The sequence below is a fragment of the Zootoca vivipara genome, chromosome 4 (genome assembly GCF_963506605.1).
Source record: "Zootoca vivipara chromosome 4, rZooViv1.1, whole genome shotgun sequence".
In the NCBI taxonomy this organism is placed as follows: domain Eukaryota; kingdom Metazoa; phylum Chordata; class Lepidosauria; order Squamata; family Lacertidae; genus Zootoca; species Zootoca vivipara.
Genome location: NC_083279.1, coordinates 64,628,121 through 64,649,829, shown reverse-complemented (window position 1 = coordinate 64,649,829; position 21,709 = coordinate 64,628,121). Strand labels below are relative to the sequence as shown.

Sequence of the window (21,709 nt, the reverse complement as noted above, 5' to 3'; positions counted from 1 at the left end):
ATGAATGGTCACAGTAAGAATAGCAGTGAAGATGCTTTGAGCAAATGTGAACAAAACTACCCGGATTTCTAAATCATTGTAGAAGATGTGCTTTTATATTTGAAGAGGAAACACACATTTTTTGTCTATTTCTAGATTGTAAGCCTCTTGGGACAAGGACCAGCTTAGTCATTCTTTGTAAAGTATAATGTACAGGGATGAGGCTACATTATTAATAATACTAAAGCAACAAGCATATGAAAAGAAAATGAAAGGTTTTTGTTTATTTTTTATTTTATTTTTTGTTAAAACAAAGCAGCATTTACTTTGGTGAAAAACCCACCTCTGTAATTTACATTACAATATCCATTCAGAAGAACAAAATAGAACTCAATTAATTGGTTTTGCAAACTTCTGTAGTAATGTATGTGCTCAAACAGATCTTATTCTGAAAAATAATTACTGTCCACTACACTCTATGACTGCTACTATTAAAAAGACTGGTATTTTTTTTAAAAATAGGGGGAAACGTTTGTTTGGTGATATTGTTTATCTGTTTGCATTTAACGACTACTTACATTTAGTTTTCTTAGAAAGATGTCATTTACAAACAAAACTATACCAAAAAAAGCGCCTCTTCCCATGGCACAAACTAGCAATCTGCACATGACTTGCAGAACACAGTAAACCAAGGTTTGGCATAGCAAGTTGTCTTAACCCACTCTTGTGGCTGAACTTTGTTCTCACTAGCCACAAGCTGTAACCAAGGTTTGCTCTTGCTTTAGCTCAGCATGGTGCTGGACCAAAAGGGAGCTTGCATGTTCGTGCAGGCTTGCTAAGCGGTAATTTGGTTTGCTGTTATGTTGAACAAGACCAATATCTATGTTGAGTATGGTTCCAATGCTGTGAACTGTGGCAGCATGCCAGTTAACACAAACAGGTAGCTGCAAAGAAGCTATCTGACTATCCGGTGTCGCTGCACCCAGGAATTCAGCCTGCCAAATCATTTTTAATACATTTCTTTAGAGCCTTTCTAGATCACTTTCTGCCAAAGGTGACCTCAAAGCCACTTTGCATATACCGGTAACAGTCACACAATTTCAATGCAAATCATAAAAGGCAATGAAAACACCAGCCATAAACAGTGAAAACCGATTTTCTCAAGAACAGTTGAGTGTGTAAAGCTCTCAAAAGGAAGCAAGCAAAAGAAACTGGGTGTCTTCACACATTTCTTATGCTGGGCTCTGTCCAAGGATGTCAGGTGCTGATACCAGCCCTCTTTACCACATTACACATACCCAGTGCTTTTTTTTTAATGTCTCATTTTCCTACTCATATTGAAATACCGCCCCTCAATGAGGCCAAACTTAGATTCACAAAATGTTTAGGGGTATGCGTACCCCTGCATACCCCCAGAAAAAAACCCACTGCCTGTACTTTTACTTAGTTCTTCTGAATTACAACCCCAATTATGCAAAAATAAGTTTTGTTAACACTTACTGTAAGCTCTAGGCTCTCGAGACTGCGATCCTAAGCATACTCACTCAAAAGTCATTCCTGTTAGCAACAGTGGGGATGCATATCTGCAAATATGTGTAGGTTAGGATCAGGTATCAAAAAAAGGCTTGGACTCAGATCTAAGCCATGATCCTAGCCATGATTCTGCAGGGATTGGGGATGTCAGTTGTGCAGCAAATCCAGTAGACTGAACTTCCCCCCGTTCCCCGATCAAATGATGAACAGTGAATTCAACCATTCTTTCTGGATGGATGGACTGTGTGAACTTGGTTGCTGAGCCAATCCAGCCACAGATCCACCTGCCCCACATCTGATGTCACATATGGATGTGATTTGGAGGAAATAGCCTTGCAGGCCAAAATGGGTCCAGATTTGCCCCAGAGGCTGGAAGGTCATTACCCCTGACATATTATTGATTTCTATTTGAAACTGCAGGTTTCCATTTGGAATTAAGGTGCCAAGTCATGAAGTTCTGATGCACTAAACATATTCCTGTGGTTGATTTCATTGGACCTACTTAAACGTGTCAGGGATCAAATTTGTAAAATTATTGTATTTTAATCGTATCGGCGTGCAAAGTTCCTTAAGCGGCATATAATGTTTCTGAGCTATGTTCTAGCCATGGCTAAAAATATAGTGCAGGTTTCAAGCCTTATGCATGTTTTCCACTTAGAAATGGGAGGAACATACTCTTTCAGCCAACAGAGTTGTGAAGAAATCTAAATGGGATGCCATAGGAGGACATCATACTGCTCGCTAGCAAAACACATATAGCATTCTTCCTAGAAGTGAAGTGCAAAGCTGGGATCCCTCATGGTGAATGGACAACATACCTTAATATCCATACAGACTTTCAACCTGCCCAATAAGTCAGATATATCGCTTTCGTCATATCTTCCTCTATGAATATCATAACTTGAAATATATAGTACAATGAGATCTTTCTGGCTCAGAATGTTTTATAAATGGAATGTCAGGTTACTCTATTGTGGCAACTTTTTGATAGTAGAAGTTGTAGCCTGGTTGCTGCTGCTAATAGATCTGCTCTGAGAAAGAGGTTGGACCCATTTAATATAATCGCTTAAAATAGTAAAAAATGTGATGGGGTGGCTTAATTTGTAATTTTTCTCTAAATACTTGTGTCACTATTATTTACCTGGGACCCTTGAGACAGGATCTTCATATATATTTGATTTGCTCTACCTCTGTAGACCTGTAACACTCTGTTCGTAGGATCTATGTGCAATATTATTCTTTAGAAAAAATGCAATGTCTTGGTTCAGTTTATTCAGTGTGATTATTTTCAGCCACAATACAATATATTAGAACCAAGACATTAAACTGAGTGCAGATAGATGTTTCTGGATTTATTCTCCAAGGTATAAAATATGAATGGTATAATTGTTGAACAGCAAACAATTCAACTAAAAACTCTTGAAATGTTATAACTCAAAACTATTTTGATGAAATATTAATCTTGGTATAGTCTCTTTATTTTGGAAAAGGATGCAATTCTTTTGTTCTCAAAACACATTATTAGAAAAGGAGAACCTTTGCAGTTCAATTTCTGTCCTTATTCATGTTGTGCAAAACAATCTGGATTTTCTCATGAGAGATTAATGAACAGATGGGAGATCAGTGGCAGCAAGACTCGGCATCTCATCCATAAGCAATGGGCATGAATGTGATCTAATGTCATTCTTTTTGGAGATGGCTTCATCCAGATCCAGCTGTCTGTCATTGATCTTCACCTCCATGCAGCCGTTGTAAAACACTGTTACAGGGGTTGCCTCAAGTGGAACATCTGCATTTTAAAAAAACAGCACTCTTTATTTAAATATTGATCCATGCCTCTTTTTATTTTTTGACATGTATAAATGCTAAAAGATGTATTCAGTTGTGTATCTCGTATGACACATACAGAGACACACACATATTCAAATAAATGTAGAAATCAAACAAGAGTGAGGAATGTCACACAGAGAGATTAAACAAATAAAATAACATGGAAGACAAACATTGCAGCTATTGAAAATGCCCTGCGTACTCCTGACATTGGGCTCCTCCAGACAACCTGTTTATTGAGCAGTCATGCTGTGCTTGACAAAGCTTGCATGGAGGTTAGACTGTGACCAATCTTTATTGAGCATTCACTCTGATTTGCTTGTTTTACACGTCTTCTCAATAACAATTTGCTTCCCCCTCCCACTTTTCAATGCATGTCACTTCTCACTTTCCTAATTGCAAAAAGTCTGTGTTTTTTTTAAAGTGGATTTGATGTGCTAGGGCAGCGGTTCTCAACCTGTGGATCGCGACCCCTTTGGGGGTCGAACATCCCTTTCACAGGGACATATTTCCGATGGTCTTAGGAACCGAGACACTGCTCCTCTATCCGTCTCCAGGCGGGTCCGCCCACATGCAGATACACCCACAGTCTAGTATCTTCCGGTGCCGCCCCCCCCCTGCGTGAGTGCCATTAAACAGATCTGCTTACTCTGAGCCTTCCCTCTTTGCTTTTTGCGTTGCGCAACCCTCACCCCCATCTGCATGTGCGAAGCCAGATTAATGTTTACACATAAAGCAATTTCGGGAGCAATTTAAAGAGGGGGGGGTTGAGAGAGAAAAGAAAGTGGTGGCTGATGGGCAGAGAGAGGGAACAACTGAAGAGGAATCACTTAGGAAAGGAGAAAGAGAGGGGGGGAGCGAAGGCAGGAAATAAAAAGCAGCAGCAGATGATGATGACTTTAAAGGGGCAGGGTGGATGCTGGTGGGCTGCGCAAAGCGTGGCGGCTTTGCTTTGGATCCCTTCTCCCACATTGCAGGTTCTCACGGCCGCCGTTTCCAGCTTGCATGCAACCGTGATGATGCGGGAGAGGGGAGGGCTGGCAAGCAGGAGGGTGGGGGAAGGTTACGAGCCACAAATTGCAAAGCGGCTGCGGGATCCCGTGCGTGTGGGTGGAATGGAACACTCGGCAGGGCGTGACTCCAGCTCTGCCCCTGGATCCAGGCACGACTTGAGGTAGATTTAGAAAAACTAAAACCAAAAATCCCCCTTTCCATTGCACCCGGCACGACTCAAACTGCTCCCCTCCCCGCAAAAATAGAAAGAAAGAAGGATCAGCTGCAACTTCTCTCCCCCTCCCGAACCGTGGTGCCTAACTTAAGGAAAGCTTGGCCCTTCTGTAGAGTATTTTTATCCATGCACAATATGCCCATTCATACTATAGGTATACAAGCCATACTTTGCAGGGAATGTTTGATGGGCTCAGGGATATACAGTATTTTTTTAAATAAAGAAAATAAATAAATAAAAACACCCCTGTGATTAACGAACTAGTTACTGTTTATGTGTCACCAGTGCCTTCTAATGGTGGGAATTGGAAGTGTGACTCGTGTGCCCCAAGCCCATATACAGCTCTCTCGTCTTGGCTCTGGGGCAGGGAGTGCTCCATGCTGGCATTGTGGGGTAGGAGGGTTCCTCTGACAGCAGTGTGCACACCCACCCTCCTGTCACCTCAGACGAAGTGTTCAATGAACACAACAATGAAAATACATCCTGCATATCAGATATTTACAGTACGATTCATAACAGTAGCAAAATTACAATTATGAAGTAGCAACAAAAATAATTTTATGGTTGGGGGTCACCACAACATGAGGAACTGTATTAAAGGATTGCGGCATTAGGAAGGTTGAGAACCACTGTGCTAGGGCAACAGAGCACTTTCATTTTGCAAACTTAAATTTCCAGGATTAGCTTGAATCCCTTCTGCAAAACAGTGACAATCTGGAGGTACCCATTCAAAATTTGTTCATCACATTCTTTTGTTTTTGTTATAGGTTTTGTTGTTAAGTCTCATTTTGCCACAGAATGGCGCAGCAACTTCAAGCTGGTACACTTCTCAAGGATACCAATGGGGAGACCAAGGAGACCAATAAGTTAATCTTATTGAAAAAGCTCCTTCTCTTTATCCAGCCATTCCCAGTTTCTTAAAACACCTCATGGTTAGACTGTAGCCACCTGGCTCAAACTATGAGGGAAACCTCCCTTAAGTGGCAATTGATGGTAGAAGACTGGGATTTTCCCAGAGAATTTCCCATTGACAAAAATGTGACTCTAGGTGATGTGCCCTTTGACTTTCTGTTGTGTTGATTTATGTACCTGGATTATTTATTTGTGTGTGCTAATTCTTTGCATGGTCCTTGGGAACTATGAAGCACATGGTGGTTTCATGTGATTCTAATTTGCTCTTTCCCCATGACTTTTATTGCCAAGGTTTTTCTCAGCTGATCTCCCCTTTCTCAAACGAGAGGAAAACACCCAAAAGGGCGACGACTGGCCACTGGATAGCAAAGAGCAGGCATCCCCAAACTGCAGCCCTCCAGATGTTTTGGCCTACAACTCCCATGATCCCTAGCTAAGAGGACCAGTGGTGAGGGATGATGGGAATTGTAGTCCAAAACATCTGGAGGGCTGAAGTTTGGGGATGCCTGGCAAAGAGTATGGAACTTCCATACAATGTCCTGAAGGACCACACAGCTGATTCCACCCATAGCTAATCTGAACCCAAAGTTTACTTGCACCAGCTAGGTAACATTGTTTATTAATGTTATCTCAGCAAATTTCAGTTATTCACAATTTCCAGGTTGTTTTTTACACACTTTCAAGGAAGTTCACCAAATCATAGTAGTAGGTAGCATTTTGGATGGCATCTCATAAAAAGGCTTTCCTTCACACATCTCCAAATTATTAATACTGTATAGAAATAATAGGTTGCAAAATACACTAGCTTAGTTACATTTCGTATGTAATTCCTCAAACTAGCCAGCAGAGGACACTTAAATTATGCTGTAACAGCTTCAGAAGATTACGGGGGGGGGGGGGCGGGGGCAGAAAAGAGTGGACAGGGAAAGAGGGAAAATAGGTCCCCTAGGGTCATGTCCAAAAATAGACTTTGCGAGAGAAAGTCCTCTTCTATTAGTGTTAAACTAATGCAATTTTAACCACTATTGCAACACCAGGTTTTGCTAGAAACTATGCAACAGTGTTTTAAAAGAAACAAAAGGACAAATAAAATTGAAACAAAAAAGAATTAAAGCATAACTTAATTATTCTGATCAATTAAATTAATTAAAGGGAACAACACTTACCAGGAATGCCACCTAAGTAGGTATCAACAGAGTCATTCATCACTTGATCAAGAGCAGAGAGCTCCTGTTCCAAGGAGGCAAGCACAGTGTGTGAATCAGCTGTAAGTTCCATCTGCTGTCTAGTCACTCTGAGTCTCAGCAGCCTTCTTCCTGAGGTACACAATCGCTTTGACTCCAACCGGGCCACAATGACATTCTCAATTGATACAATGATATCCTATGGACCAGAAGCAAAAAATGGCCGCCTTAATTGCATTTTATTTTATTTTTTTCTATCCACAAGGAAACTCGAAGCAGTTGACAGTAGAACAGTAAAACAAATACAGTGATATATAAAAAAAATCCACAGACAAACATGAAAAAAGTTACAACAAATCAACAAATGCTCTAATAACCTATACTGTACATAAAACACCTGAGGAAAAAAACCCCACTTACTAAACAATGCACAATTAATAAATCAATGCATCCTACAGCAAAACCATGGCAATAAACAACAAGGGGGCATGTACTTTAGTGGAATATAACCCCCAGCTGAAAATATACTGAAAATATTGTGACACACCGTTAAAGCAGACAAATCCACTCTAGAGCGAGCAGGAGCTAAACAAAAGCAAAAGAGGAGCCCTGCTGGATCACACTAAAGGCCTACTGAGCATCCTGCTCTCATTGTAGCCAACTAGGTGTCTATGGGAAGCCCGCTGGCAGTTTATTAACAGAATGGCTAGGCTAATCACAAGATCCTCTAACCAGGGTAAAGGTAAAGGTACTCCTGAGAGTTAAGTAAGTCCAGTTGCGAACGACTCTGGGGTTGTGGCGCTCATCTCACTTTACAGGCCAAGGGAGCTGGTGTTTGTCCGTTCCGCAGACAGTTTTTCTGGGTCATGTGGCCAGCATGACTAAGCTGCTTCTGGTGAAGCCAGAGCAGCACACGGAAACCCCGTTTACCTTCGCACCAGAGAAGGTACTTGCACTTTGACATGCTTTTGAACTGCTAGGTTGGCAGGAGCTGGGACCAAATAACAGGAGCTCACCACATCACAAGCCTGATGTCTCACACCAGGGGCTTCCCTAGACAACCTGTTTATTGAGCATTCAGCCTAATTTATTTGTACTTACACAGTGGTTAGACAAGGTCCAGTCTTTACTGAGCATTTGTTGTGATTTGTCTGTGGGATGGATAACAGTGAGCACTCTTTCTGATTTGTGAGTGTGCTGGTTACACACTTTCCCCGCTAATCTTTCATTCATCCTACATTTTTCAGTGCCTTCAGCGATACCTTCCCCAATTGCAAAGTCTCAGTTGTTGCGGTTTTAAAGTGGATTTGATGCACCAGGGCAAGAGAGTGCTTTAACTGCGCAAACCTAAATTTACAGTGTGTGCTTGAATCCCTCCCACCAAAAAAGAGAGACTGGGGGAGGGGGGAGGAGAGGCAGCCTTCTCCATTCTCTTATCTGGCAACATAAAGAGATGAGCTGCTGGAGGAAACTGTCTCCAGGAGTGGTTGCGACTGCAGCCCAGCCTGGAGAATCCTCACAAGATGACAAAGATGTACTTCAATGCCGAGGGAATCTCTGAAGTCTATTACCTTTTGTTGTGACATGTTTTATTTTCACAGTGTAGCACAAGAGGAACCAACTGTAACAACATTTTCAAAATAAAAAAATTCTGATGAAGTGTGCATGCACACGAAAGTTCATACCAAAATAAAAACTTAGTTGGTCTTTAAGGTGCTACTCAATGAATTTTTTTATTTTGTTTCGACTCAGACCAACACGGCTACCTACCTGTAACTAGAACATTTTCAAAGAACTTCAAGCTCCGCATCATTATTTCTGATGAGGTAAAAGCACCTTTACAGGACTGTACTATCATCCAGAGAAGAGTTTGCTTTAAAGAATCATGTCGTAAAAATTCTGCACATAGTAAGGTCAAGGAGAGATTTGCCACAGCAAACTTTCAAGCACGCCACCTCCCAAGGGCATTCTGGAGTGGTGCAGCCGAGAAAGGAAAGCTGCCCCTCTGAGTCACCTCAGAGTTCACCACTCTCAGTGGAAAAGCTCCATTCACAATTCCAAAACCAGCCTAGTCATTCACAAGTCCTAACATTAGAACTGTCCTTCGAGTCTTCACCTTGCTTTAAGCCTCTGGGGTTGGGGGGTAGGGGTGGGGTGGGGGTGGAGGAGGATACTGATTTTCAGTCAGATCAGATGCCATGGGAAAGGTGAGGGCTAAAATAGTATCCACACTTTCCCTCAACAAATTCTCCCCCCCCCCCAAGAAAAAAAGAAAAGAAAAAAGAATCTGGCCAGCTCTGTCCACCATGCACAAAGAACTACGGTACCTGTGTGCCCTTGGAGTTGGAGTCAACTATTGACAAAGCAAGAGGCACCATTTCACCAGAAACCAAGGCAAGTAGGACTCCAGTGCCTGTGGATGGCCGGATGGCCAGGGTCACGTTTATTAACCAATCCTCGGCATTGTTCAGGCTGCTGTCTGTTTTATTTTAAACAAATAAAGCAAGAGAAAATTGTCAATTTAGCAAGCCACAAAAGAATTGCTTTCTAGGTTTCTTGGAAAACTTGACTCTCTAACCAAATACTTAACACTGGGGTTTTCTCCTTCCTGAACTTCTTTGTTTAACGACCAGCATGTAATTTCCTCAGAGACCCCCCCTTTTGATGGTTATAAGCCTTCCAGGAAGCACTGACGTCTTCCCAGGGCCCTGATAAAGAACAGGATCAGTGTGTGCCAGTTGCCCTGACGTACTTATTCTTGGTTATTGGTCAAACTGTATGATTACAATGTTCACAGAAAATGGGTAGCTGTTGATCTACAGCACATCACAAGAAGCTTTTCACCCAATAATCTAGTTAGAATCACATCCTGACAACAATTTAGGCTGTCTAAATCTGAAGGACTGCCTACAGTCCTTCCTTTTGTCTCCCTTGATGGTCTGGTCTAGAAGTGTTTACTTATATATGTTTCAAAAAAACTACGTCCCGCCTCAGGGCAAAACCCTCCCAAGCGTGCATCAAAACCATTCCACAGTAAAATTAAAACCTTGAAATATTATATTGAAACAAAAGCAATTACATTAAAAAAATCAGAATGCTGCTTCTTAAATATTTTGAAATGAAAAGGTGTCTTGAAAGATGGTAGGGTAGGAACCACTATATATCTCCCTAGGAATGAAATGGGGCAGGAGGCCTGTACTAAAAATGTGCTCTGGTGTTTCATCTGCCATATACAGAAGCAGAGCTGAGGCCTGAGAAATAACTCAAACTAAATAGAGGACACTGCCTCCTACTTTGGGAATTCTGGTACCACAGCAAGCCTACTACCCACATGGTTAGATGGAGAACATTTTAATAGTTCCACTGATTGCACTGAAGGCAAAGTGAAAGACAACACCCTCCCCTCTCTCTGCGCTGTTCCTTAAATATAGTAACTACCCCAGCTGAAAGATGTTTTCAGAGAAAGTGCAAGAATTACTTACTGTAGTTAATATGAAACTTGGCTACTCCAGTGCCAGGATAGTAAGATCCTTGCCCAACACTTATTAAACAGTGTTTGCTTTCTTTCTGCTGAATGATGTCTTTTACACCAGAATTTCCCTGATTCAACAAGTTCCAGGCGCGGATACACCCATCCAGGCGTGGGTTAATCTGAAGAAGAAGAAGTTGCAGCACTGTTTGTGGCAATCCACAATGGTCCAAAAACATATCCCATACTACATGTTACAAAATGTCATCTAGACACTTTTTTCTTCTTTTTTTTCTTTTTTGGTAAAAATGTACTATGTAAGTTTTATAAATATGCCATATCATATAGTATAATTTTATATGCTAACAAAATTATAAATGGTATATTATATGTTGTTAAATGAGTACATTGAGGTTTAATAGGAAAGTAAGCATTTTTTTCCAATTTGCCCAAACATTTCACCACCAACCACAGGCTCTCTATTTGCCACAGAATTCCCACAGACTTTACAGCAATACGCAAGATTTCCCAGATCATGTACTTAGCTGCAAAATGAATTGTGTCCATAACTTGCCATAAATCCAACAATGTATACTATAGTTTCACCCCTCTACAAGAATTGATAAATGTCACAAGGTTTGCATGTCAGCAGAAGAAAAGAACTGGAGGTGAGAGAAGACAGATTCATGTTCTTTTTCTCTTATTCTGGAAATGCATAGTCACCCTGACACAGCAATTGCAATGAGCATGGGTCTGCTTCCACCCCCATCACAGTTCAGGAAAGAAAGAAAAATCTGCTTGGGATCAAGAGTTTTTTGTCCGTCTCTGAAGTAACATACAAAACTTTTATTAGATCACACAGTGGGGTTTTATCTAGCAAAAGAACTGTCAGTGCCTGTGTGGTGCAGCTCAATTTTGCTTTTTGCTCTTTCTTCAGAGGTGGATTTTATTTTTTGTCAACTGGACAGCAAGGAATGAAAAATAGGACCTCAATTCTAATTTTTGGACAAGCCAATTTCTATGTAACTCTCGTAAAAAAAGAGCTTGCAGTATGGAGACAGCTTTCTGTGGGCTGACTGGTTCTCAAAAAGAAACTTTAATTATACGCCCATCAAGCTAGATAAAAAGAACCCTCAATTTAAATGTTCCATAGGGCCAGTGTTCACACTTACAAGGTTTTTAACCTGTGTGCTGGGTTTTTTTTATGTGCAGTGTTCCCACACCAGGACAACTTCCATTGTGGCCAGAGTTTGTTTGTTTGTATGCAAATGCTGCATAAGGAGTCTAAGAACCCTTTAAATTCCTTTCCTTTTTACCACTGTTGCTGCAAGAGTCCAGGGGGTCAGTGCATCTGGCTGTTAACCAGAAGGTGAGGGGTTGAGCCCACCCAGGGCAGGATTCCTGCATTGTGGGTGCTTGGACTAGATAACTACAATTCTATGATGCTTGAAACTTAAAGCTGCTTCTTTTGTCTGCCCCTTGTTTTGCAGGAGTGGTTTCAAGGATATGGAATGGCTGGGGGAACCCAGCCAGATGGGCAGGGTATTATTATTATTATTATTATTATTATTATTATTATTATTATTATTATTATGGAATGTCCTTCCTTGGAAAACTCAGCAAGCTCCTTCTCCTTGGATCTTTAAGTCAAAACACTTGAATTTCACTGGATTTTGGACTGTTTCTAAGCTGCATCCTGCTGCTACAATTAGTTTACTGTTGCTCTGGTAACTTTGCACTTTGTTTCCTTTTTCTTACAGTAGCATATATTTCTGCTATAATGTGGCCAAATGGCAGGATACAAATCTTCTAAACAAATAAATCTAGCAGTAATTCCAGCACAAAACTGCTAGCACAAATGGGCCTGTTGCAGATTTGGTGTTTCCAAGCTTAGTAGCCCTATTCTAGTCCTCTCCATTACAACCCTCAATGCACTGGACCACTTTTTCCTCCATTCCAGGATGGCTTCCCTTTTCACTGACATGAATCTGCAGCAGAAGATGCAATTGGTTGCATGCTTCCTTGAATATTTGTTTCTGTTCAAAGTCTCCCCAACTTGAATGCCTTTCAAACTAATGCGTTTACTTTTTTTCTTTTCTTTCTATCTGGGGTCTGGAATTACCTGGAACTAGGAAGGCCAGACTTGTAGATTAATCTACAAAGTGGATGTGTTATGCCCTATGTTCTAACAATAAAACTAAATAATGAAATTCACAAATCTACCTGAAAGGATAATCTCTCGCTGGCCACTCGAATGCAGTGGTACAAATAGATCTCAGGAAATATTGTCCATGATGATGTTTTTAAAAGTGGGGGGGGGGAATGCATTAACTCTAATAACAATGAAGGAGATAACACAACAATGTGTGACATTAGCACTGAAAACAATTACCGGTTTAATGAGAGCGCTGTCCACTTTGCGAGGTAGTCCTGCAATATACACCTTTGTCTCCAGAAAGCCATTGGAGGGCTTAAAAAGATTTCTTGGGCTATTGATGCTCATAACTGCTTCTTTTGCTATTTTTACACTGATGCTGTGCTCTAGTTCTTCCACGGAGATCTGAAGGTAAAGGAAACAGATATGAATGTTGAGAGAAGTCATCCTAAACCAACAAAGGGGATCTGTATTCAGAAAGCATTCTGCTTTGACTGGCACAAGGAAAAAGCTCAGTTTGGTTAAAACAAAAAACAAAAACCACCTGTTTCCAGCACTCAGGATGTGTGCACACCGATAGTATGTGGATACATCCATATACAGATCCATATACAGAAGTGTTGGGTCCATGAATTTCCCCGCCCAGAAGCCTTTAACATGAAACGATATCCACACAAGTGCATGTGCTCACAAAGGGCAGGATCCGCTAGAAATGAATTTTCCAGCTTTTCCTGCCATTCTTTAGAAAATGCCAGTATGAGCTCCTCTTGTCTGAATGAAGAATAATAACTGTCTCGAATCTTAGACTCAAAGCTCCGATGGAGGGTTCTTTTATTATGAAGACATGGAAGTATTTTGAGGACATGAAAGTATTTTGTGAAATCGACAATCTGAAGCTAGTATTGCGTATTCATCAAGGGGCTTTAAAAGTGGCTTCTTCTTTTATAAGCAATTCAATGTTCAGTTTCCTAACTCACAGGGGAGGGGGCTTACCATGTGCCACAAACCATCATTAATGGCTTTGCCACCGCTTGTTACTTTGGTTGCCAGTTCATTCTTGAATTGAATTTCAATCTTTCCATCTCGCAGTGCAAGCAAAAACCATTCTGTGTTGTCGTGGGACTCGGCATACAGTATAACACCCTCATTATCGTAAGTCCGGAAGTCAAATTCTGCAGAAAATCTGGGTTGAGGTTAGGAAGGGGGAGAATGAAGTATGACTGATAAAGAAACTGGATCTGTACTTTAAGAACAGAACGGCAATACAATTAATAAATGGTGCTGGTAGGAGAGCTGCACACTGCTATTCAATAGCCACTGATAATAATACATAGGACTAAATGTGCATTCATACTGATATCCACTTACCTTGTAACTTCTGGCAATCTGAACCTTAAATACAAAACAGGGATCCCTGAAGATTGCTCTGCCAGATAAAGCAATTCATAATACTTTTCAAGATTCAGGGCGAGACAATCCTGTACAACCTAGACATAACAGGAAACGAAATGTTACATTATGTTTTGATCAAGTGAGTCCACATTTCTGTTCTGGGCCAGTTTTTGTAATTTATTCCTAATCAATAGGATGAATTCAAGCAACTACCCCCTCCCCAACTATCTCCATGTACGTTGGCTCTTGCAGTCACCATGCAGTGAGGAGATTTTACACATAAGCAATAATATTGATTATACTGGAATGATCTTTAATTTAACTGGTTCCTGGTACTGAATTTCCCACACATTAGATTTGGAAACAGTTTCCACCCACTAAAGGGGAGACTGTTAATAATCCTGCCCAGATTAACAAAGACTTCTGTTTATTCTGCCTAGTTTTAAAAAATAAACCTGTGAAGCTGAAATCTTCTAGGGCAATATTTACTCGGAAGATAAATGGCCTGCTTGCCAGTTCCATTATCTTCAGGGAATGGAATCACACCCCAGGTTGCCTAATCATTAAATCACAGTTAACTACCACTCACTAGGTTCTCTTAAGTATGTTCAAGCACAATAACAACCTTTGATCTGTGAACTATTTAAGCCCCACTACATTGAACTGCGTCAAAGCTTGTTTTAAGTGGTAGCTGTCTGAATACATTTCAACATGCCCAGCCTTGCCAAAGAAGTATAAAGGAAGCTATTCATAGAGGAATGTTTTCATTGAAATAGTGCACAGCCTCATGGTTTCCTCAGCAAGAAGTGTGCATGTTAAACTGCTTTGCCCACTTACTTCACCTCTTATGAATTTTTAGCTTGCTGCAAGAGAATTAAATTATTTTTGAAAAAGTGGAGCCGCGTGTTAACGTTATAAAACAACTATACTAGTGATGGATAGTACAAACACAGGTTTTGAACCTATTATAAACACTTACTTTGGAGAACAGCGAAAGAGACAATCATTTGCAGGACCATTGAAAGTGTTATGATATGGACATGCCATTATTAATTGTTTCCCCCTTGTGTTGTCTCTGGTCCAGCAGGATTTAGAAGTTTTTGAAGTGCTAGAAAACCCCTGCAAATTTAATTTTATGGATACACTCAATGAAGGGTCTCCATCAATGACCTCAGGGCACATGTATGAGGTTAGATTTCCTTTAGGTATTGGGGTTCCAAGCCATAGAGGGACTTATAGGTCAAAACCAGTCATTTGAATTGGGAAGCAACAAACTGGAAGCAACTGAGGTGGGGAGCGAGGACCAGCTTTATGTGGACCCAGTTTACATTCCCCTGCCATATACTGGACCATTTTGGACAAGTGGCTGGTGCATGTGTGGTTTTTCTCAGCCTCATTGGGGATGAATATTACTTTCCAAGGAAAGGAAGGAGGGGATACTTCACCTCACAAGTTCTCATGTCCTTAGAAAGCTTGAAGCCCTTCTTGCCATCACAATAGCAGGTGTAGCTTCCAGGAGCATTGACACACATTTGGGAACAGGCATTTTCCGCACATTCATCCACATCTGTAGTGAAATGGGAAAATGCAGCTTATCACAAGCCCAACCTCCTGGGAAGCAAACTGACATTTAAGTGGCATGAAGCTCAGGCAGTGTTGGGATTGCTCAACACATCCACTGTTAAGTTACATGGCATGCAAATTCCAGGTAATGGCTCCATGGTCCCCGTGCCTTTTTCCAAAAATGAATTTGACATTCATCTACTGTAAAATTGAACGGTCTGTGGACAATAAACCCAAATGCAGCCCACCAGTTAGGTATTGTGGCTTAGCAGATACTTCACCCACACTCCAGTTTTGTAATCCTAGACTACCGCCACCAACTTCATCAAACTTTGTTACAAGTTTTGCCAGCCTACTGAATGTTTATTTTCATGCATCTTAAGGTGCAGCATGCATGAAATTTCACATTATGTGCAAAGGACAATAGGAAAATCTAACTCCCTTAGTCCATGTTTAGGTGAAAAAAGAGACGGTTAAGAAGAGACATGAGAGTGTCTTCAAACACCCAAAGGGCTGCCATGCAGAAGACTGGTCCCTTTAGATGGCAGAATGAAAATGAATGGGTGGAAATTGCAAGGAAGCAGATTTCGGCTAAGCATCAGGAGAAACTTCTTAATGGTAAGAGCTACCTGACATTGGAACAAGCTGCCTCAGGCGGTCCTTTGCTGGAGGTACTTCAGCAGAAGCTGAGTTGCAATCTGTCAGGGATGCTGCAGTTGCATCCTGCATTGCAAATCCTGCACTGAGCAAAGGTTTGGACTAGTGGAGGTGGTCCATTAAGATGAATGAAGCACTCCTCCACCAACCTTGGTCTGCCCTCACCTGCCTGCCTTCTTACTCCAGGGAGTTGGCACTGACTATCTGCTTCCTTCTTCTAGTCATGGTTTTGCCCTTGTAAGAATCAGCAGGGAGGAGGATGGGGAATAAAAGCAGAATTAGTTGGCTCTGCCGATCCTTGGTTCTGGCTTCACCTAGCTTTGGCCACCTTGCCTTCTGCCCTACCACCCTTAATGGGAAACAGCCACTATTGCTTCTAGCTCTAGGCTTCCAGTTTATGTGGTTGTCTTTCTCAATCACAGCAACTCAAAAGCAGTTTCCCCAACCAACCACATTCCACTCATACAAATATGTTCTTGTTGGCATCCGTCTGTCTCGGGAGTCAATGTAAGCGCCTAGAAAATGTCTATGGTGGCTGTGAACTGCATAACCATGACTAACTGCTGGAGAAAAATATTCACAGAAATGAGCTGCAAAGCTAAAAAGTAACAACAACAGCAATAATAATCAGAGAGTAAATTGTGCGAGCAAGCTCAGACCAAGGTGCCTTAACCATGATATGATATATTGCTATTTTTTAAAAAATGTAGCATCTCAAAATGGTCCATATTATATGCTCAAACACTATGCACCGCATACATACATGCTACCTTTGTAAAGCAAAAATCAGCTCGGTACAATTGCAGTGGGAGATGAGTGTGCGTGCCAAATTGCAAAGCCCAGGGGGCTTGGGAAGCATTCATTCAGAAAAGAAATGTGGGCTGACCAGGGCAAAACACATTTTGTCCTGACTGAGCGAAGCTGACTACGTTCTCTGCTTTGTTGGCTAAGCACAATAAATAATTTAGAAGTGCAAGGCTGTGTGAAAGACAGCATTAGTAACTTGCCTCCTCTGAGAGTAAACAAGACTCCCACTGCCTGAAAAGATCCCACTGGGATCAAGCCCAGGAAATCTTGCAAATCCTGTTCCTAAAATATCACGCTTGCCTGATAAAGACTTATCATGCCCTGATGTATAAAATTTAAGTCACAGAGCTTGGTTTTGCAGCAGCCTAAGCATTTATGTGCATTGTCTGACTCGCCAAGCTAAATATTTCCAGTGTATTCTAAACTGGAAAGTAGAATTCCAGTGTATTCTAAACTGCAAAGTATTCTAAACCCTTCCACAGCTGCAGAAAAATATTGTTTTTTGCAGTATTTCTGCCCCATTTTGGGTCACACAAACGTGGCAAAATAGAATGGAAGATACTTAGATTTAACTAGGAAGATATCATTTACTTAGATAATAAATTCATTGACCAAGGATGGTTTTACACTTTACACAGCTGGTGCCAGTTCTGTGAATACATGAGCATTACACCAGTCTTTCTGCAGTAGAACTTTACAATGTGTGGATGTCGTACCAATAGCTTTAAAAGCGGGCACTGACCCATCAGCAACAGGCGGGGGTGTTATAGGGGGCAGAGTCAAAATGGGTGTGGCTAATTTGTATTTTATAAATGGGAAAATGTGGAATTCCTTTTGACATCACAGAATCATAGCAGGGGACCTGTGGGAGTGGACAGTACAAAATAGCCTTCTTTTTTAAAATAAAAGTTGACAAAATTTTGGGACGTCACAGAAAACCCATCGGCATGATGGTACCACAAAGGAGCTTTGGGGGGATAGATAGGTATAGCCTGTGGGCCACAGCTTTAAGCATTCAGCAGGGTGCCACGATTGGAAGTATCTAGCCTCTGAGTGGCCATTGCAGCAGACTCCAGGTCACATCTGCCACATGAAGTGTGTAACTGCTTTAACCAAACCAAATTAGTAAAATGTTCTGAGAACTTTGGAAGGAAGTTTGCATGGCAATCTGTGTGGTGTGATGGCTACTGGTCTTGGGTCTGGGTATAGATAAGGCAGGTCCAAACTCCTACTCAGCTTTGGAGCTCAGGTGGTGCTCTTTTAGCTCAATCCTCAAAATGTCTACTCAGAAGCGTGTCCCACAGAGTTCAAGTTTGCTTCTTTCTTTCTGTCTGTCTGGCATTTCTACGTAGCCTTTCAAGATCAGTTTTTGAGGCGATTTAAAATAATGTAAAAAAAAAAAGCATAAAGGTTCTTTAAAACCAGGGCCGGCCCTACGGCCAGGCTGGGTGGTGCAGGGCGCCAGGGTGCCGTGCCACCAGGGGGCGCCGTGCAGCTGCGCCCACCTGCCCACCACGCTGTACCCGCCGCGCAGCACCGCGCAGCACCGCCCACCCGCCACGCTGGGAAACAGGGCGGGGCGGGGGCACCGGAGGGATCCGCCGCACCACAGTGCCAAATATACTTAAGACGGCCCTGTTTAAAACCTTTGGTACTGGAAATGTAGGAGCAACTTTCTCTGAACCTAACTGACACCAGAAGCAAAAAAATATGGCTTGAGCCTCCCTAAGGAAGGATGAGATGCAAATAACTCAACAGTGGAAATAGACATCACTAACCACATGGTAAAAGATTACATAGGGACAGAAGCTAACTGGACTGGGAGGTGAATCTTACCGACTATAGGACACTGCAATTTTGGACAGTAGGCTAGTTTAGGGGGTGCAGAGCAGGCCAGTGTTGCTGCTTTAAAATGTTTTTATTGTTTTATTCCCAACCCCTTCAGCTGATGGAACCTTGGGTGGCTAGGAGACACAGCTCTGTCCTACATCTTGCTGCCACTTCCTGCCCCTCTGGCCTCTGCATCACTCTGCCAAATGGTAGGGTTAGCCCTGGAGGCAGGAAGACAATAGTATGGGGCTCTCTACTTCACATGTAGATGATACATACAGATATTTTTCTGTATTCCACATATTTATTTGACTTCTTTGCTTCTGGGTGGGCGTATGTTGTATATATTGATGGATATGGTGTTTTCTTTAAAGAATATTCCCTTCGTTCAGCTTCCTTTATGTTTTAGAAACAAGATGGTAGAAACTCAAGAGGGCTAATTTGGGTGGCATCGTCCCAACATTGTGACATTTGCAATCTGTGTGAGAAGTAATCTAAACTGCCTATGCATTGCCAAAAAACAACAATGCATGAAATCTATAAAACAAACCAATGGTAAAGGTGCACACACACACACACACACACACACACACACACACACACACACACAACTAAATAGAATGTGGAAAATCTGCAGAAAATAATGATGAATACGTCAAGAAAGGTAAGCTAAAACATCATTTAAAAAAAAAAGTTCTACCTTCACACTTCTTTGTGGTTGAGTTATAGGCATAACCTGCCGGACATTCACACTTGTACTTCCCAGGAGTATTCTTGCACTGTGCTGTCCCACAAATCTTTGGGTCCAACATGCATTCATTCCTGTCTGTAAATGCAAAATGCTATCATTAATTTCCCACAAATAAAGGAATGGATTGATTTCTTGATTTCTGCTGCTATTGGCTATTGTTTCTTGCCACTTGACCCAAGGGCAGAAGGGATCTAAAGAGACAATAAGAAAAAGTGAAATATGCAAAATGTGAACAGCATTAAGCAGTCATGGCCAAACTTGGCCCTCCAGCTGTTTTAGGACTACAACTCCCATCATCCCCAGCTAACAGGACCAGTGGTCAGGGATGATGGAAATTGTAGTCCCAAAACAGTTGAAGAGTCAAGTTTGGCCATCACTGGCATAAACCATAAACACAGGATCTAGGCATTTTACTATTTTTAAAAAAGTTGATAGCCATAAGAATGGGCAGTTTTCAAGAGATAATTATCTTATTTCCCCTATTTTCTCAATGTGCACTATATTTTCCTTGCATGTGCTTACCCAGGTGGCAAGGTTCCATGCGATCAGGCTAAGCAGCTATTTTTGATATTGGAAGTACAGTACATGCTCCTCCATTCCTTTTAATTAAGCAGTATGATTGCAATCCAGGGCCCTGCATGGTGTGGATGGTTCAGCAGCAAGCTAGACAGATGGCACATTGTGAACACATGGGTCACACCAGGCATTAGTGTAGCCTTCCCTCTGCCCCTTGTTTGACCCAATCCCATCTGTTAATAGACTACATTTTCAGAGAAGACCAGTGGATTTACTGGTATGTGCCCAAACTTTGCAACTCCTGAGGCCAGAGTTGCTAATACAGAGTTGCTAATACAACCAGAGTTGCTAAGTTTGCCAATGACAAACTTAGTTGGTCTCTAAGGTGCTACTGGAAGGAATTTTGTTTGTTTGTTTGCTTTGACTACGTCAGACCAACATGGCTACTTACCTGTAACTAATACACACAGTTCCATATAAGACAAACATGTTGATACCTGCCTCTTTGGACCTTAGCACTGCAATCAATAGGTATAAGTCCTGTCACATAATAAGGTTATGTTTTTGTTTTATGTACTGCTGGCATTTCTATGTTTGGCTTCTTCCTTACCCTCGCAGTCCAGTTTATTTGGATGTATATAATAACCATCTTCACAATAACAACGGTAGCTTCCAGGGAAATTAATACAAGTTTGACTACACCCTCCATTTCTGTTTGTTAGGTCTTCACATTCATTGATATCTAGGGGAAAACAAAACAAAACCTTCACTAAGAAATGGCTTGCATCAATAGTGGTTGTTTGATATGGAAAGATATATTTAAAAGTGAGCCAGCTCTATTTTCCACCGTAGGGAGAAAAAAACACCTACGATTACATACCCTCTTCACATTTCTCTCCTTGCCATCCAGGTTTACAGACACAGGTGAACTTGGCTTGCCCATCTCTGCATTCCTTATAACCGTCTTCATTGCATGGCAGTGGAATACACTGGTCTGATATTACTGCAAAGACAGGCAAACAAAGCAGAAAAAGTGTCAGTCTTACGATTCACCTTTTCTTTATCTTGGTAGTTCATCTTTTCTGGAGAGCCAGTGTGGTGTAGTGGTTAAGAGCAGTAGACTCGTAATCTGAGGAACCGGGTTCGTGTCTCCGCTCCTCCGCATGCAGCTGCTGGGTGACTGAAATATACTCGGAGTCAAGAGTGAATTTCATGCTCTTTATTCAGCTCATAGTCATCAAGGAGGAGAAGAGAAGACGAATCGCTCTTTTCCCAAAACCATCTGCTTATATACATTATTTACACAATGGGCCTTGCGTGATTGGCTACTTCAGGGCTACACCTGTGGGCCAATTATATTGTGGATTGACTTTTGCCTGCAGCCTGATTGGCTGCTCCTACAGGCCAATCAGGTAGCAGATTCACTTCTGCCAGCCGCCTGATTGGCTGCTCCAGCAGGCCAATCAGGTTGCGGATTCACTTCCACCTGGAGTTGGATTGGGTAGCTCCCGCTGATTCTGAATCCTATTGTTCTAGGATTCAGCTCAGTACATAACACCCCTCCCCTCTAAGTTCCAGTCCTGCCCGGGAAGTTGCATTCGTAGTCCCCAAGATCTGCTGGCCGCCTCCGTGTGCGTTGTGGCCTGGGGTGTTCCTTGGTCAGGGGTTCTGGTTCTGGCTCGTGTTCCGAGGCTGCTGGCTGTGCCGGGGCTGTCTGGTCTGGCGCCACTGAACCACTAGGTTGTAGCTCTGGTTCCGGTGTCCTTCCAGCCTCGGGGCGCCCCTCTGTGCCTACTGCTTCTGCTTCCTCTGCCCACCCCTCTCGCTCTACAGGCCTCACTGCCCTGCTGTCCCCTTGGGACCCCTCTGTCCCGCTCTCCTCCCGGGTTCCTCCTGGGAATCG

The 21,709-nt window shown here is 42.0% G+C and overlaps 1 protein-coding gene across 1 annotated transcript in view; it reads right to left on the bottom strand.

Moving 5' to 3' along the window:
* Positions 1-2,839: 2,839 nt before the first annotated feature.
* Positions 2,840-21,709, bottom strand: part of PROS1 (protein S) — a 38,014-nt gene continuing 19,144 nt past the window's right edge. Inside the window, 12 exon segments of the mRNA XM_035115221.2 lie at positions 2,840-3,130; positions 3,132-3,301; positions 6,649-6,865; positions 8,994-9,145; positions 10,149-10,317; positions 12,528-12,695; positions 13,284-13,473; positions 13,659-13,777; positions 15,128-15,249; positions 19,240-19,365; positions 20,417-20,548; positions 20,687-20,809. Of these exon segments, the coding sequence (XP_034971112.2) occupies positions 3,104-3,130; positions 3,132-3,301; positions 6,649-6,865; positions 8,994-9,145; positions 10,149-10,317; positions 12,528-12,695; positions 13,284-13,473; positions 13,659-13,777; positions 15,128-15,249; positions 19,240-19,365; positions 20,417-20,548; positions 20,687-20,809 (1,715 nt within the window). The 3' untranslated portion in view covers positions 2,840-3,103.